At 42.2% G+C, this 15,182-nt stretch overlaps 1 protein-coding gene across 2 annotated transcripts in view; it reads right to left on the reverse strand.

The window, feature by feature from the left end:
* LMBRD2 (LMBR1 domain containing 2) overlaps positions 1-15,182 on the reverse strand; it is a 107,967-nt gene that overhangs the window by 71,709 nt on the left and 21,076 nt on the right. For both annotated transcript variants that reach the window (XM_030193038.1, XM_030193037.1), the window contains exons 4-6: positions 12,960-13,073; positions 4,789-4,956; positions 1,760-1,970 (exon numbers count right to left, since the gene is read on the reverse strand). In XM_030193038.1, coding sequence (XP_030048898.1) covers positions 1,760-1,970; positions 4,789-4,956; positions 12,960-13,073 — 493 coding nt within the window. The remainder of the gene's footprint in view (positions 1-1,759; positions 1,971-4,788; positions 4,957-12,959; positions 13,074-15,182) is intronic.

A 15,182-nucleotide genomic window follows, 5' to 3' on the forward strand; every position in this document is an offset into this window, starting at 1 on the left:
CTGATGCTGTTGGAATTAGTTTGAATGAGTGCAGCATGTGAAGAAATCAAGTGGTAGCTTATGAGCGTTCTTTGTGATTTTGGGCAAGTCACTAAACCCTCCACTGTCCCAAGTACAAACAGGCTGTAAACCCTCTGGGACAGGGGAATATCCAATATACCAAAACGTAACTCATTTTGAGCTACAACTGAAAAGGTGTGAACCAAATCCAAATAAATAAATAAATGTTATATTTAGAGGGAAAATAATGCAATTCTCTTTCACCTTTGCAACATCAAACTAATGAGTTTTGATGTAGCATACTTAAGGGTACAGTGCTATACAAGACAATTCAAAATAAAAAGTTATCAAAGCCTAAAATCATCAGAAACTGCTTGAGAAAAGCAGATAAATAAGTTATACAATAAATCATCGTCTACACATACCTATGCTCTATCCATTAAGGGGGAGGGATTGAGGAAAATTGTACACTATATAAAAACAAATCATTAAATGTGTCCAGGTCTCATACCATATTGGGAAGTAACTTTGTAAAGGATGCCTATATGAAAGTCCAAAAAACACCTATTTTAAAAAGGCAACAGAGGTGACTATATAGCAAAAGAACCCAGAATGAACCCCAGGAGTGGACCAAGTCCCACCCACAGGCACCAGATACCAGAGGGGAGGTGGGGGAGGGAGCCCCAAGACAATGGAGACCCCTGCAGGCCCCTGCCTCAGTCGAGCAGAAAAAGAGTAAGCAGCACTGAGAGGGAAGAAATACATTTAAGCCATTTTTTTCCAACTGGACATGGCAACACTAAAATAATTTAGAAGCCCCCAGACAACCTAAGGCCTCACTACCAGACTGGACTGCACAGACTTACCACTTCTACCACCTGCTGAGACTGAGAACAGACTGACTCAAGGGGACTGCACAGTCCACTTATAGGTTACTGTACTTAAAAGTCAGTGGTTCTCAGTCTCCATCTGCTGGTAGGAGTCAATAACCCATTTGTCTGTGCCGGTCTATAGAAAGTAATATTTAAGAAATAATGAAGAATAAGAAACTGACTTTTGCAAGGCACTGTTAACTGCCCAATGAAGGAGAATCAGGAAATTTGATTTTTCCACTTAGAATATAAACCAGTAAGTGATGCCACACTGCGGTCAGAAGCATAGCCAGGTTGACGGCGTGGGGGCGTGAGAATGGACTGCCAACAGTGCTTAATTTAAATGCAACAGATCGCGTCAAAAACAGGCACCATCGGAAGTCCATTGGGGGGAGCGGCTGCTCCCCTGGCGACCCACCTAGCTACACCTCTGACTATCGCACATTATTTGTACAGTATTTATTTATTTTAAATAATTTGTAGCCCACTCATCTAACATCCTGAGCTGGGAACAATTTAAACTCATAATCATGGGTACACATTTCACAAAACTCGCAGCACAAACATACTGTCTTCTAAAACATCAAAACCTAACAATAACTACTAACAGTCAGTCCAAAAGAAACTGTCATTAAAGTACATAAGTAATGCCAAACTGGGAAAAGACCAAGGGTCCATCGAGCCCAGCATCCTGTCCACAACAGTGGCCAATCCAGGCCAAGGGTACCTGGCGAGCTTCCCAAATGTACAAGAGATGTCACATGCTTGCTGAAACAAAACAGTCTGATACAGAATACTACTAGTGCTGGACATATGACTGATCAATCCATCCTGCTTTTGCATCTCCACACCCCACCCAGCAAGATCTTATACAAAATTCAATTTACCTCCATCATATCCTCCAAGTTTTCTTCAGCATCTGCTTTCTCTGTCATTAGTTTGGCTGCTTTAAAATATGTCTTCATGAGGAGATAACCTTTTTTGGATCCATACCAGTAAGAACGCGGAATTTCCACCAAGCCATACCCCAACAACAATACCAGAAGGAAGAGACCCCAGGTATTGGCAGCTGCAATGCCAATTGTCTGAAGTTGGCTCCTAAAGCAGAAAGATCAAACACATATTTATGGTCCAATATGCAGGCACGGGTGTGTGCACTCTTGCCTCAAAAACAAGGAAAGCAAAATCCATAAATATAAAAACACGCATTAAAATATATTTTGATTTTTGGCATACTGAAATGATGGCCTAGTGTCAGACAATTCAAAACCACAAAGCTGTGACTTTCCTTTAAATGTATTAAGTGGCCAACATGGCATCCAGTTTTGCACACTGCCATCATAGACTATCTGAAGCTGTCCACTGAAAGAGAGAGATCTATTATTCCTGTAGATGCAGCCAGTAAGGTTCTCCTTGGTTATGAAACTTGATCTTAATTACTTTGTAGGATGACGTAGTATCCAAGTTCTGAAAGCTACATGGTTCCTCCTTCACCACTGGGTTATTCTTACCTTTTACTGCATCAAAGCCTACAGAGTTTTCAATCTGCTCCATGACCAGTACAGCTATTACAACTCAAAGGGTCCTTTTAAGCCCTTAACGTGCAGTTAGTGCACACTAACAGGCTACTACAGAATGTGTTAAAGCATTCTTTGGTAATTTGCCTGTTTGCATGCGCTAACCAGTGCGTTATCACAATTTGGAAAATGTTTTTTTGGAGGAGGGGTATCATAGTGTAGAGTGGGTGTTCCCACACTATTTGGCTAGCACATTATGATTAGTGCACGCTAACCAGGTAACACAGAGTTAATGCAGGAGTACTTAGTGCCTCCTAAATAGGAGGCAGTAAGTCCTCCCACGTTACACTTGGAAACATTGCTGTAGGACCTGAAAGTAAAACAAAAGAAAAAGTCCTAACAAATATTGCGTGGAAAGCCCCGTGTTAATCCACGTTATGCCCAGATTTTACCACAGTTTATAGAAGGACCCCTAAATGTGAAATGCAATTTTCTCATGGTATTAATCTTCAATATATGTAAATATATAATAACTAGTAAAAAAGGCCCGTTTCTGACACAAATGAAACGGGCGCTAGCAAGGTTTTCCTCGGAGTGTGTATGTTTGAGAGTGTGTGTGAGAGTGACTCTGTGAGAGAGAGAATGCGTGAGTGTGTGTGTGTAGAGTGAGACTGGGTGCGAGTGTGTCTGTGAGAGACAGTGTGTGTGTGTGAGAATGAGAGTGTGTGCCAGGGATCCCCCCTCCCAGTTCCAGAGTCCCCCCTCCCTCCGAGTTCAAAGGTCGTCCCCTCCCTCCCTCCGAGTTCCAGGGTCTCCTCCCCCTCCCTCCCTCCGAGCTCCAGGGTCGTCCCCTCCCTCCCTCCGAGTTTCAGGGTCCCTCCCTCTCTCCCAAGCCACTCCACATGCAGTCTTGCAGCACGATGGACTTGGTCAGGACATCGCCATCAGGCTTGCAAATGAAGCTCTGGTTCACCACGTTGCCTCCCAGGAACTCCGTTACCATTTGCAATTGGTCGGACATAAAGGCGTCCAGGCTGCCCAGCTCCCCCTGTGCCCGGCGGCTGGGCGAGAGCGGCGGTGTGGGCAACAGCTCGTTCTTCCAGATAACCTCGCTGGGCACTGGCGGCTGCAGCCCGCTCTGCTACTGCCCGCTGTAGTAGACGTTCTCTTCTTTGTTCTCGTAGTAGAAGTAGGGCTGTATCATGTCATAATCGTAGTCGTAATTCCTGCTCGGGAAGCTGCAGCTCAGGGGCATCGCATGCCGAAAAAAAGGGAAATACGATCAGCTACACGTCATGCGCCCCCGCCCACTCCCAGGACAGCCCCGCCCCCAGGAGTGTGGCCACAATGGCTACGGTGACGTCAGCCTGAGCTACGGAGCCTAGCAGACCAACTCCGAAGAAGCCATGGACACAGGGAACAAGACGCATAGAACGTTGGAGGTGAGAATTATTATATAGGATATATGCACACAAACATATACCATTAAGTTTCTAAATATTTACTAGGCTAGTCATGTGGCTCAGGATGCACCACTGTATGCCGCAGCTGGGGAAATTCATGTTCAGGTGCTCTGTCCAGTGGCACCTGCAGAGCTTGAGGAGCCTATGGAATGAGGAAAGATAGCCATCCTTGCCAAGTAAACAAGAAGGGTCAAAGGAAAATCTCAAAGAAGACAACCCTCAGGCCCAACAAGGCTACTTGGGCTGCCTGTGCATGCCAGAGGGAACAACAGGATATAAAACAAATAAAATGGAGAAGAGGCATACAATCTAACAGATGACATCCTGCTTCAATATGGTTGGTCCTACAACATGTCAATGTGTTTTGTGGTTGAATATGTTACATTCTTTGTAACAGGCTTATTTTTTATTCTTCTAAATAAAAAAAAGTTTCATAAAAAGTAAAAACAGCAAAGAAACCAATTTAGGATTTACTACCTTCAGATTATCAATCAGAATAGTTTATATGTATAGAACATATTACATTATTTCCCATTTCCATTATCATAAATTATGCCATAACAACAAACTTTATGAAAACAAAACTACTTTAACTTATTGCTCAGTAACTAATGATTAGTTTTATATCAATCAGCAAAACCACTCAATTTTCTACCAAATTCAAGACGGACACATTTGTTTTAAAATCTAAATGGAATCATTTTTAACTGCATTGTTCTGATCTTTTAAAAAATCACAGAATACTTAACGTAATGAACTATTTGTGTGTCTGTGGGCAGCATAATGTTTGTACTTCTAATAAATGTCCACACAACACAGATGTATGTTTTTACATTCAAAGCTCAAGTGAACCCTTGTCCAGTTTCTTTTCATATCTGTATTGTTCTTTCTAGTATCAAAATGGCAAAGGAAGCAGCATAAGAACTCTACACATACCATTCAAGATGCAGATTAGGGTTCACAGCAACATAGATTAAAAATGCTCCAAAAATCAGCAGGTACGTGCCATAATAGATTGCATTTTCTATCAGCGCAGTTTTAATCTTTCCAGTAATGGAGAATCCTCCGGACCTGGCATAGGACTGCATGAAGGGCAGGAGAATCCTGGAAGAGTAAAACAGTAAGATATAATTAGGGCTTATATATTTAGGTGTTTATAACTTGTATATTTAGATGTTTAGGGCTAGATTCAGTAAATGACACTCAAAAATCCAAACTCAATGTTATTATATAATGGGCACTCAAAAGATGAGCAATCAAATTTGGGTGACAAATCTTACACCTGCTCAAAACCAGGCGTAATTACCAGCACCCAATTTGAGCATACATCCCTGGTATTCTATAATACTGCATGCAAATTTTAAAAGCATCCCTGACCCATCCATGCACCTCCCATGGCCACACTCCCTTTTGGGTTGTACGCTATAGGATCTGGATGCACACCGTTATAGAATAGCAAGTAGCAAAATGTGAACTCAATACCAAATTGGTGTCATTTAAGGTCAGTTAGCACCCAATTGACACTAATTGGTTCCTTAGCCAATTTAGGTGGGCACACATCTTGGATCAGCACCCAATTTTGGGCATCATATATAGAATCTAGGGATAGGTACCTAACTTTAAGCAACCTGTATAAAATTACCTCTTATTTTCCAGCTAATTAAGGGTCTTTTTGGAGGTCCAAACAATCTGGTTTGTTGGTGTTTTCACAGTACAGGTACTACTGTTGAGCACCTTTTATGTCTGAATCAAATACAGTACATAACTTTGCACAGTTCAGAAGTCATTAGCCCAAAAAAGGCACAGAAAGAGTGAGGGATCCAAGGCAAGCAAGGGGAGAGGTGCAAGAGTATACTAAAGGCAGCAATGTTTTTCACATATTTCAGTAGTCTTCATTAATTTTTTTAAGCTGCAGCCACTTTGGATTCTAATGAGCTGAATAAGAGTTGCCAAATATCTTCTCATCTGGACTAGTATGTTAATGACATCCTGTCACAAAACACCTAGCCAGTGGTCCCACAGTTCCCAGAAAGCATTCACAGACCCAACACACAAACCACGCAAACCTCCTGATGTTCTGCACGTTCCTGAGCATGCTCAGTTTCACGTAAAGGAGCATGCACAGGACATCAACAAGAAGAAAGCAGAGCAGCGAATGTGGCTGCGCCGGAGACTGGCGAGGATGAAGGCTTCGGCTGGTGGGGGTTGGTGACCCCCACCAGCAAAGGTATTTGCTTTTTTAGGGGGAGCGGCAAGGCGGTGTGGGGGGGGGAGCGAGGCGGCGGGGTGGCAGACTAAGATGTGACCCCCCCCCCACACACTCAAACCTCTCGCTCTGCAAGGGCTGTTTGTCCTTCATATTAGCAGCGTGAAAAACAGAGGAAATCTCCCCCCCTCCCCCGGGAGTCCTCATAGCACTACCAAAGAGGCCGACAGAACGATAGCAGACTGCTGGGGTCTGGGTCGCTCCTCCGTAGTTACAAACTCAAACAAAATGGTGGAGTTTCCCGCTGAAAACCCAAGCGGTGCAGAAAGCCACTAACACTGCACCCAAATCCGGCACCGCTGAAAAACTGCACTAAACTGAGAAGTCCTCTTACTTCCTGTTTTTTTGTTGTTTTTTTAAACGGAACCCCGCAGCTCCAAGCTGAACTGACACCACGCCAGAATGACAACCCCCATGGTGGTAAACACCTCATCACCAGAAAAGGCCTGACACCGGAACCCCTAACCAGAACAGAGGAAGAGGATCCCTAACATAAACCCTGAGCCCAAGACCCTGCAGGAAGACAAGTACAGTGGCTATAGCCTGCTGTCGTGGCTGCCTGCTGAAAAAAACAGTACAGTACTGTGATTTTTTTTTTTTTTTTAATTATAGTGGCTGTTCCCCGCAGCTCTGCAAACTCCCTTCCCTTGAAGGGGTTGAGGCCAGCAACAGCCTAGAGTCCAGCTCGAGGCCTCAGGCATACAGGGAAAGCTCGGGGATAGGAGGGGGGGGGGGAGGGACCCAGGCAGCCGAGTGTAGCACCCGCAAGGCATTAGAGAACCCTGAGAGCCTCAGCCTCTGCCAGCAGATAACCAAAACGGCGCACAGATGTATAAGAGAAAAGAAAACGTCAATCTTTTTAGTCTGAAAAAAGAAATAGGTACTGCTACCTGAGCTAGCAGAAATTAGAAAGAAAAAACAGAATAGACATTTTGAGACCAAGGGGCTCATCATCTCTAGTACCTGCTGGAGGACTGAGGTTTCCAGGGGGCTGAGCATGGCTCTTATTGGCAGTCTCAAAAACAGTCTTCTCAGTCTCTACCCGCTGCTAGGTGTGCATAACCCAACAGTCATTCTGGGCCGGGCCGGAGGAACGCTAAGGAATAATCTGTTAAATGCCACTGAAAATAATCAGTTCTTCACCGAAACGCGAGTTAACCAGTCGGCAGCCATTTCCAGCCGGTTAACTCACACTGAATATTGGGCCCACTGTTCATAATAAAAATGAAGTTTTTGATATAATCAGAAAACTATGAAAAGATCACCAGGGACACTGAACATTATCTATAATGTTAGTAGCGTGATAGCCATAAGGACTCATTTTCAAAGAACTTACATTAACAAAGTTCCATAGGTTACTATGGAGCTCATTTTCAAAAGAGAAAAAAGTCCAAAAAGTGGCATAAATCTGCATTTGGACATTTTTCTCACAAAAACGCCTAAAATGTTTTTTCAAAACTAATTTTTAAAAGTTTTTCTATGAAGTCTGTCAGAAGTGCGTTCAAATCACAAGGGGGTGTGTCAGAGGCATGTTAAGGACAGGATCTGGGCGTTCCTAAGACATTTTTCAGCCATAATGGAACAAAACAAAAGTGTCCAGGACTAAAACTAAGACCTTTTGAGCTAGACCTGTTTTTATAATGAACAAGGCACAAAAGGATGTCCTAAATGACCAGATGACCACTGGAGTTAATCAGGGGTGACCCCCCCAAAACCTCTCCCAGTGGTCACTGACCCCCCAAATACCTCCCCCCCCCCCCCCCCCCACAAATGTGAATCCAAATATGATTTATCAGCCTCTATGACAGCCTCAGATGTTAGAGCCAGGTCTATCAGAACAGCATGCAGATCCCTGGAGTAGTGTAGTGGTCAGTATAATGCACCATGGAGTGGGGGACTCTGGTCCCTATCTCCCTCTACCTGTCACGTTTGTGGTGAAAACTGTGAGCACTCCAAAACTTACCAGAAACCAACTGTATTCACAAATAGGTGCCCCCTTCACCCATAAGGGCTACTGTAGTGGTATACAGTTGTAAACAGTAGAAATCCACGGGAGACGTATGTGTTAGGTGGGGAGAGTCTGATAGGTATGGGCGGAGAGAGGGATCTTGGGGTGATAGTATCTGAGGATTTGAAGGCGACGAAACAGTGTGACAAGGCGGTGGCAGTAGCTAGAAGGTTGTTAGGCTGTATAAAGAGAGGTGTGACCAGCAGAAGAAAGGGGGTGTTGATGCCCCTGTATAAGTCGTTGGTGAGGCCCCACCTGGAGTATTGTGTTCAGTTTTGGGGGCCATATCTTGTTAAGGATGTAAAAAGAATTGAAGCGGTGCAAAGAAAAGCTAAGAGAATGGTATGGGATTTGCGTTACAAGACGTATGAGGAGAGACTTGCTGAACTAAACATGTATACTCTGGAGGAAAGGAGAAACAGGGGTGATATGATACAGACGTTCAAATATTTGAAATGTATTAATCCGCAAACAAATCTTTTCCGGAGATGGGAAGGTGGTAGAACGAGAGGACATGAAATGAGATTGAAGGGGGGCAGACTCAAGAAAAATGTCAGGAAGTATTTTTTCACGGAGAGAGTAGTGGATGCTTGGAATGCCCTCCCGCGGGAGGTGGTGGAAATGAAAACGGTAACAGAATTCAAACATGCGTGGGATAAGCATAAAGGAATCCTGTGCCGTAGGAATGGATCCTCAGGAGCTTAGTCAAGATCGGGAGGCGGGGCTGGAGGTTGGGAGGCGGGGATAGGGCTGGGAAGACTTATACGGTCTGTGCCAGAGCCGGTGGTGGGAAGCGGGACTGGTGGTTGGGAGGCGGGGATAGTGCTGGACAGACTTGTACGGTCTGTGCCAGAGCCGGGGTTGGGAGGCAGGGCTGGGGAGGTGAGGATAGTGCTGGGCAGACTTATACGGTCTGTGCCTGTGCCAGAGCCGGTGGTTGGGAGGTGGGGCTGGTGGTTGGGAGGCAGGGATAGTGCGGGGCAGACTTATACGGTCTGTGCCCTGAAGAGCATAGGTACAAATCAAAGTAGGGTATACACAAAAAGCAGCAAATATGAGTTATCTTGTTGGGCAGACTGGATGGACCGTGCAGGTCTTTTTCTGCCGTCATCTACTATGTTACTAAGTTTTTTGGAGGGCTCAGCAGACAAGATAATGGAGCAACGGTGAAATGTGTACCTGGGAGCACGTTTTTGAAGTCCACTGCAGTGCCCCCTAGGGTGCCCCATTTATCTCCTGGGATGTCTGGGAGACCAGTCTACTAAAAATGCTGGTCCCTCCTATATCCCAATGACTTGATTGTCTACGTTTTCCAGTTGGCCTTTTTTTTTTTTTTTTCAAATGGACCAATGCCCAAAGCACAAAACCTGGTTAGAAACAGCATTTTTGAAAAAGATAGATGTTTTTCTTTTTTTGAAAATTAACTTTCCTATTCAGATTTTAGACCTTTTTTCATAAAACATCTAACGTCTGACTCCGACGTCATATTGAAAATGTCCCTCCACATAAGTTTATAAGTCTAAGTGCTTTTAAAATATACCTAATAGTAATGTAAATAAAATATGGATTCAAATATCCTAATACTAATCAGTTGCATCCTATCCTACTGTTAATAAATGCATCTTGGACCGTACAAAAAGACATTTAAAAGTCATCTAGGCCAGCATTTAGCAGTCATTTAATTTATTTGAGCTTCTGATGCACCTACTGCCTTTCAGTCTTTTGCAAGAATGCTGCAATGCAGTTTAAAATACAAGGCAACAAGAGAAGAAATTATAATACATGAATCAGAAAGAGAAAATGGAGTAATAATGTTCCACTACTTTGGCTTTAAACACTCTCACTTACGAAAAGTAAGCTCTATGTACTATCTGATATCGGCATTCCTGATAATCAGCTTTATGTACCACCAAGGGGATCTCCTTACCTAACTTAATAAAAATTGAGCAGACCCAAAGGATGATCCACCTCCTGCTACTAAACTTGATGCAAAGATCCATAGTTCTTCAAAGCACCCAAGACCTGAAAGGATTTTATGTAAGCCAGAAATGGTCATCTTATATCTGAGTCTACAGCGAAAAAATGTCATTTATGGCCAACCAGAAGTTGAAGATTATTAGGGCCAAGCAAATTTATAAACAGTCCGTTCTTGCTATTCACTGGGGTTAGGTTCCTGTGTGACCCTGTAGGTAGCAAAAAGTGTACAGTGAACACCATGAACTATAGCCTTCTTGTAAAGAACAGCTTACTTATTATACTGTGTATTTTATAAATGTATTTTATACACTTCATTTTGTAAAAGTACAAGATATACAGTCTTTTAGTGTAACAATACTCACACACAGCTCTATGAATATCTTCATCCTCATGGGAACACACTTTCATTTTCACCTGCACTACACTGTACATGGCTGCGAATAAGTGAAAACGCCCGTGAACAGCAAAAATGGGTCACACTATTTTCTGTGAATAAGCGAATCCGTGAATACCAAACACGCAGATAGCGAGAACGCACCATAATGAGCTAATTGATAATAAGCAAATTGGTCACCCTGGAAGGTCAGATTTAATACAAAGAATTTACCCTCTGTATTCATTTAGATAACTGTACATTCATGGTCAGCAAATGATGATACTACGAAATGATTGACCAAGATTTATTGCTTCATCTATCGAGTTCAACTGGCATTTCTGGTAGAGTGTTTTCATGGTTCAGGGGTTTCTCTGCGATAGATCTTACAGAGTCAAATGGGCTAATGAACTTTCCCCCATTCTTTTCAATATATAATCATGGCAACATTTCGCCAGAAATGGAAAAAAACTGGGGATACCCTTTTATACTTATGCTGATGATATCACCGTTAATCCCTTTTGAATCTTCTTTGAAAGATATTGTGCTTCTGACTCAAGACCATTTTAACATTGTTAAGAACTGGGCTGTTTCCACTTGCTTAATACTGAATATGGATACGATAAAGCTAATCTGGTCTCCGATTGCTAAAATTGTGATAAATAAAATGGAATTTGAATTCAAATCTTCTTTATATGTTAGGGGTCATTTTGGATCTTCGCTTAGTTGTGAAGGATCAGATAAATTGATTCATGGAATTTTATTTTTATAAACTAAAGTGATTAAGTGGGTTAAAAATTATTTTTTTGCCAGATCACCTTGTTTTATTAACTCGAACTATTATGCTCTCCTCCCTGGACTACTGCATGGAAAATTCTTGTACTTGTTTAAAAATCTTACAAAATGCAGCCGCCAGATTACTTTTGAATGCTCATCATATGGAAAGGTTTACTCCTCTCCTAATTAACTTCATTGTACTATACTATTCAGGATACTATGTGGCTCAGCTCCAAGCTATTTACCTCACTTGTTTTCTCGTCCTGCTTCCTTGAGATGCTCTCAAGCAAGAAATGGCTTATTGCTTGCTCCATTTTCCTTCAGTAAATAAAGTACAATATAAAAGATTTTTACTGCCTCTTTTTTGTATCAGGCTGCGAAATTTTGCAATTCTTTACCATTAGATGTAAGATTAGAATCTTCCTATCTTAGATTTTGGAAATTGTTGAAGGCTTCTTTATTTAAGAAGTTTTTGAAGGTACGAGTATTAATTTTCATTTTAAAATTTGAAAACACAGGGCGAGGCAAAAAAGAAAGAAGTAAGCCCCTGTAGTTCTTTTGCTGTTTTCTCAGCAATTCATTGGAATCTCAATGTGAAATGTTAACAGCTTTATCTGTTGTCACTACCTATGTTTATGTGCTGAGTGGAATGAAATTATCTTTAAACACGGTGAAGTTTCAGACTTTTTAGCGTGTTCAAAAATGTTTATACTGTAAAACTGAGCCAAACCAAGTCATCAAAGTCCACTATCAACAACTGATATGCTATAGCTATTCAGATTAGGAGGAGGAAAGTACTTTAGTACCATTGCCTTAATTTTTTAGCATATGGTTATTTCAATCATAAGTCATAAAAACCTCCACCTCCCTTCATATTACACTCATATTGTTTTTCAATTGTTTCAAACTTTTCTTCTCTAGTATTTGCATTACAATAACTGCAGAGTGGCAACTTAGCTTTTTAGACCATGCTCTATGGAGCTTCTCCATTTCACTTAACTGCTTCATCAGGAGCTGCCTTTTATATCTTAATGCTAAGCCAATCTTCATCTGTAAATTAAAATCGCAATCAATATAAACTTAATAAAATGCTCAGTTGGACCTTTCAATGTAGATCAACGGCAAAACTTCAAAGCATAGGGCTTACTGGATAGCATTTCCTCACCCACTTATGCTCTACAGTTTCTTATGTTTACAAGATGCCCAGCACCTGCCTGGAACTAACCTTGCGGTGTTTTGGAAATGGCAACGGAATGCCTGCATATCAAAGCTGACTGTACAAGGCAAGCTGTGGGCCCAGAAGCAAATGCTGACCTGAATTACACGCCTTTTTCCTATTCAAAAATAAAGTGTGGGGGGGGGGGGGGGGGGGACGGACGGACAGAGAGACTATTCCAAGAGCCATCCAGAATCACTTCACACAGGCACACACATTCATCCTTCTGCCAGAGGAATTGAATAATATACATATACTGTTCCTCTGATTATGCTTCATTGTAAGAACACCTGCCTTTGTGTATAACTTATTCTTCTACACCCCACAGCCTCATACTAGATAGTGAACTAGGCCAACTAAGCTCTTCTAAGATCCCTAGTCCACACTGAAGCCAGTGAAGGCACCAAGTCGATCCAGAACAAGAATTAACCATACATTACAAAGAACAGCTACCCAGTTCTAGGTTTTTATGTACTCTTCTTCCACCTACCATGTTAAGAATTGTGATGTCCAATACACCACTCGCCAGAAGACAGGCATGATTCCCTCAGGGATGTAACTCCAGGGCTTGAAACACTTAGGAAGTTCCTGTTCATTGTGTTCTCTGTAAAACATACAAACCTAATAGTATAATTGCAGTATTATGTTATGCAAATCATTGTGGCTTATATGCTGCCTAGCCTTACACTTCAAAGATCAAAAACACTTATTTACATCATCTTTCAAATGAATTCCACTACCAGCAATTAGACTTCCTGTTTGTTATGAAGGCAAGTCTAATAGCTAAAAGTATATCCTGATACACTGGATTTTGGAGACCTCACCTGATTTAACCTTAAAGAGAAGCCTGATACTTGATACTACAACTGAACCCCAACACTGAAAAAAAAAAAAAAAAAGCACAAAAGGGCCTTCAGGAATGGAACAACCAGGAGTCCTTTATTCAAAAGGCTTGACACGGGCCATATTTTTGGAACTCATGCGCCTGAGTCCGGGGTCAAACGGAGATAGACTCTCTCATAAAGAACTATGAATAGAAAAACTGTTGTTGGTATGTGTATTTCAATCCTTATAAAAGCAAACAAGAAGTACACATATAAGTTACTAAACCAAAAAAAGAAAAAAAAAAGTGCCAAGCAAAAAGAAAACTAAAGCATACTGAAGCTTTTCGCATAAACGGAATTGAAATACAGAAACCAACAACAGTGTTTCTATTCATAGTAATATATAGTAACATAGTAGATGACGGCAGATAAAGACCTATATGGTCCATCCAGTCTGCTCAATAAGATAAACACACTGCATATGGTATGCATATGTAAACCTGATTTTGATTTAACCTTGCCATTTTTAGGGCACAGACTGAAGAAGTCTGCCTGGCATTAGCCTTCTTCTAAAATTTCTGAAGTTGTTGTCAAAGCCCCTGAAAAGCTCCACTCCAGCCCATACAAATCTGTTCAGCCTCAATCAGAGCACAGACTACAGAAGTCTGCCCAGCACTGGCTTTCCTACTTAATCTCTGCTAAGCTTCTTTGTATCCGATCCTTCTAAACAGGATTCCTTTGTGTTTGTCCCATGTGTTTTTGAATTCTGTTACCGTTTTCATCTCTACCACCTCCCACGGGAGGGCACACCAGGGTATCTACCACACGCTCAGTGAAAAAAATACTGACATTCCTGAGTCAGCCCCCTTTCAAGCTCAATTCATGCCCTCTGGTTCTACCACCTTCCCATCTCTGGAAAAGGTTTGTTTGCAGATTAATACCTTTCATATATTTGAACGTTTGTATCGTATCACCCCTGTTCCTCCTTTCACCTCCTATTCGTAGCTCTTTTGAGAGCATCATCTCAGTTTGATCCCTGATGCAGATACATGAGCACCGAAACACAGCCCATGTCGGGTCTTTTGAATAAAGGACTCCTGATTGTTCCATTCCATTCCTAAAGGACCTTTTGTGCTTTTTTACTGTGTTGTGTTTGCCTACATTCTTGGACCCTCTTTTTTTGCTACTTGGTACAACTGAACACACCAGATCGTCCTGGTTTCTCTTGTATGAAGAGTACATTATCAGTTTGGCTCTCACAATTTCAGATTATCCTGTCCCTTTTCCTCACCCCCATGCTGTTCTCTGCCTAGTCACTAAATAAATCCTTCTACCAGCAGGTAATCTCCAAAGACAGAAGAAACAGCCACTAAAATAAAATCTGACCTTCCAGGTCAAGTACTGCAGATGACAGAAATCAAGTGACTCAAAAGGAGCTTTAATCAGCTAGGTGAGAACAACATTAAGGTCAACAGCAAACCTCTCATGAACAACTAGAGGCTGTCTAAAGATGGGCTTATTCTCTACAGGATAAGCACTAATTGCACCTAGGTGAATTCTTATGGAGTTGGTCTTGAGACCAGACTCGGAGAGTTGCAGAAGGCATTCAAACAGGGCAGGGAATAGGATCTAGGGCCTTGGCCTCGCACCAGACGGCAAACCTCCTCCATTTACAAGAGTAACACCTTTTAGTGAAATCTTTTCTGGAAGACAGCAAGACCCTGAAGACACCCTCAGGAAGATGCAGGGAAGCAAATTCTAAGCTCTGAACATCCAGGCTGTAAGGGGCAGAGGCCAGAGGGTTGGGATGCAGAAGAGATCCCTCGTTCTTCATGATAAGAGTCAGAAAGCACTCCAATCTCCATGGCTCTTCGAAGGATAACTCCAGA

Source organism: Microcaecilia unicolor, chromosome 2 (genome assembly GCF_901765095.1).
Source record: "Microcaecilia unicolor chromosome 2, aMicUni1.1, whole genome shotgun sequence".
Taxonomy (NCBI): domain Eukaryota; kingdom Metazoa; phylum Chordata; class Amphibia; order Gymnophiona; family Siphonopidae; genus Microcaecilia; species Microcaecilia unicolor.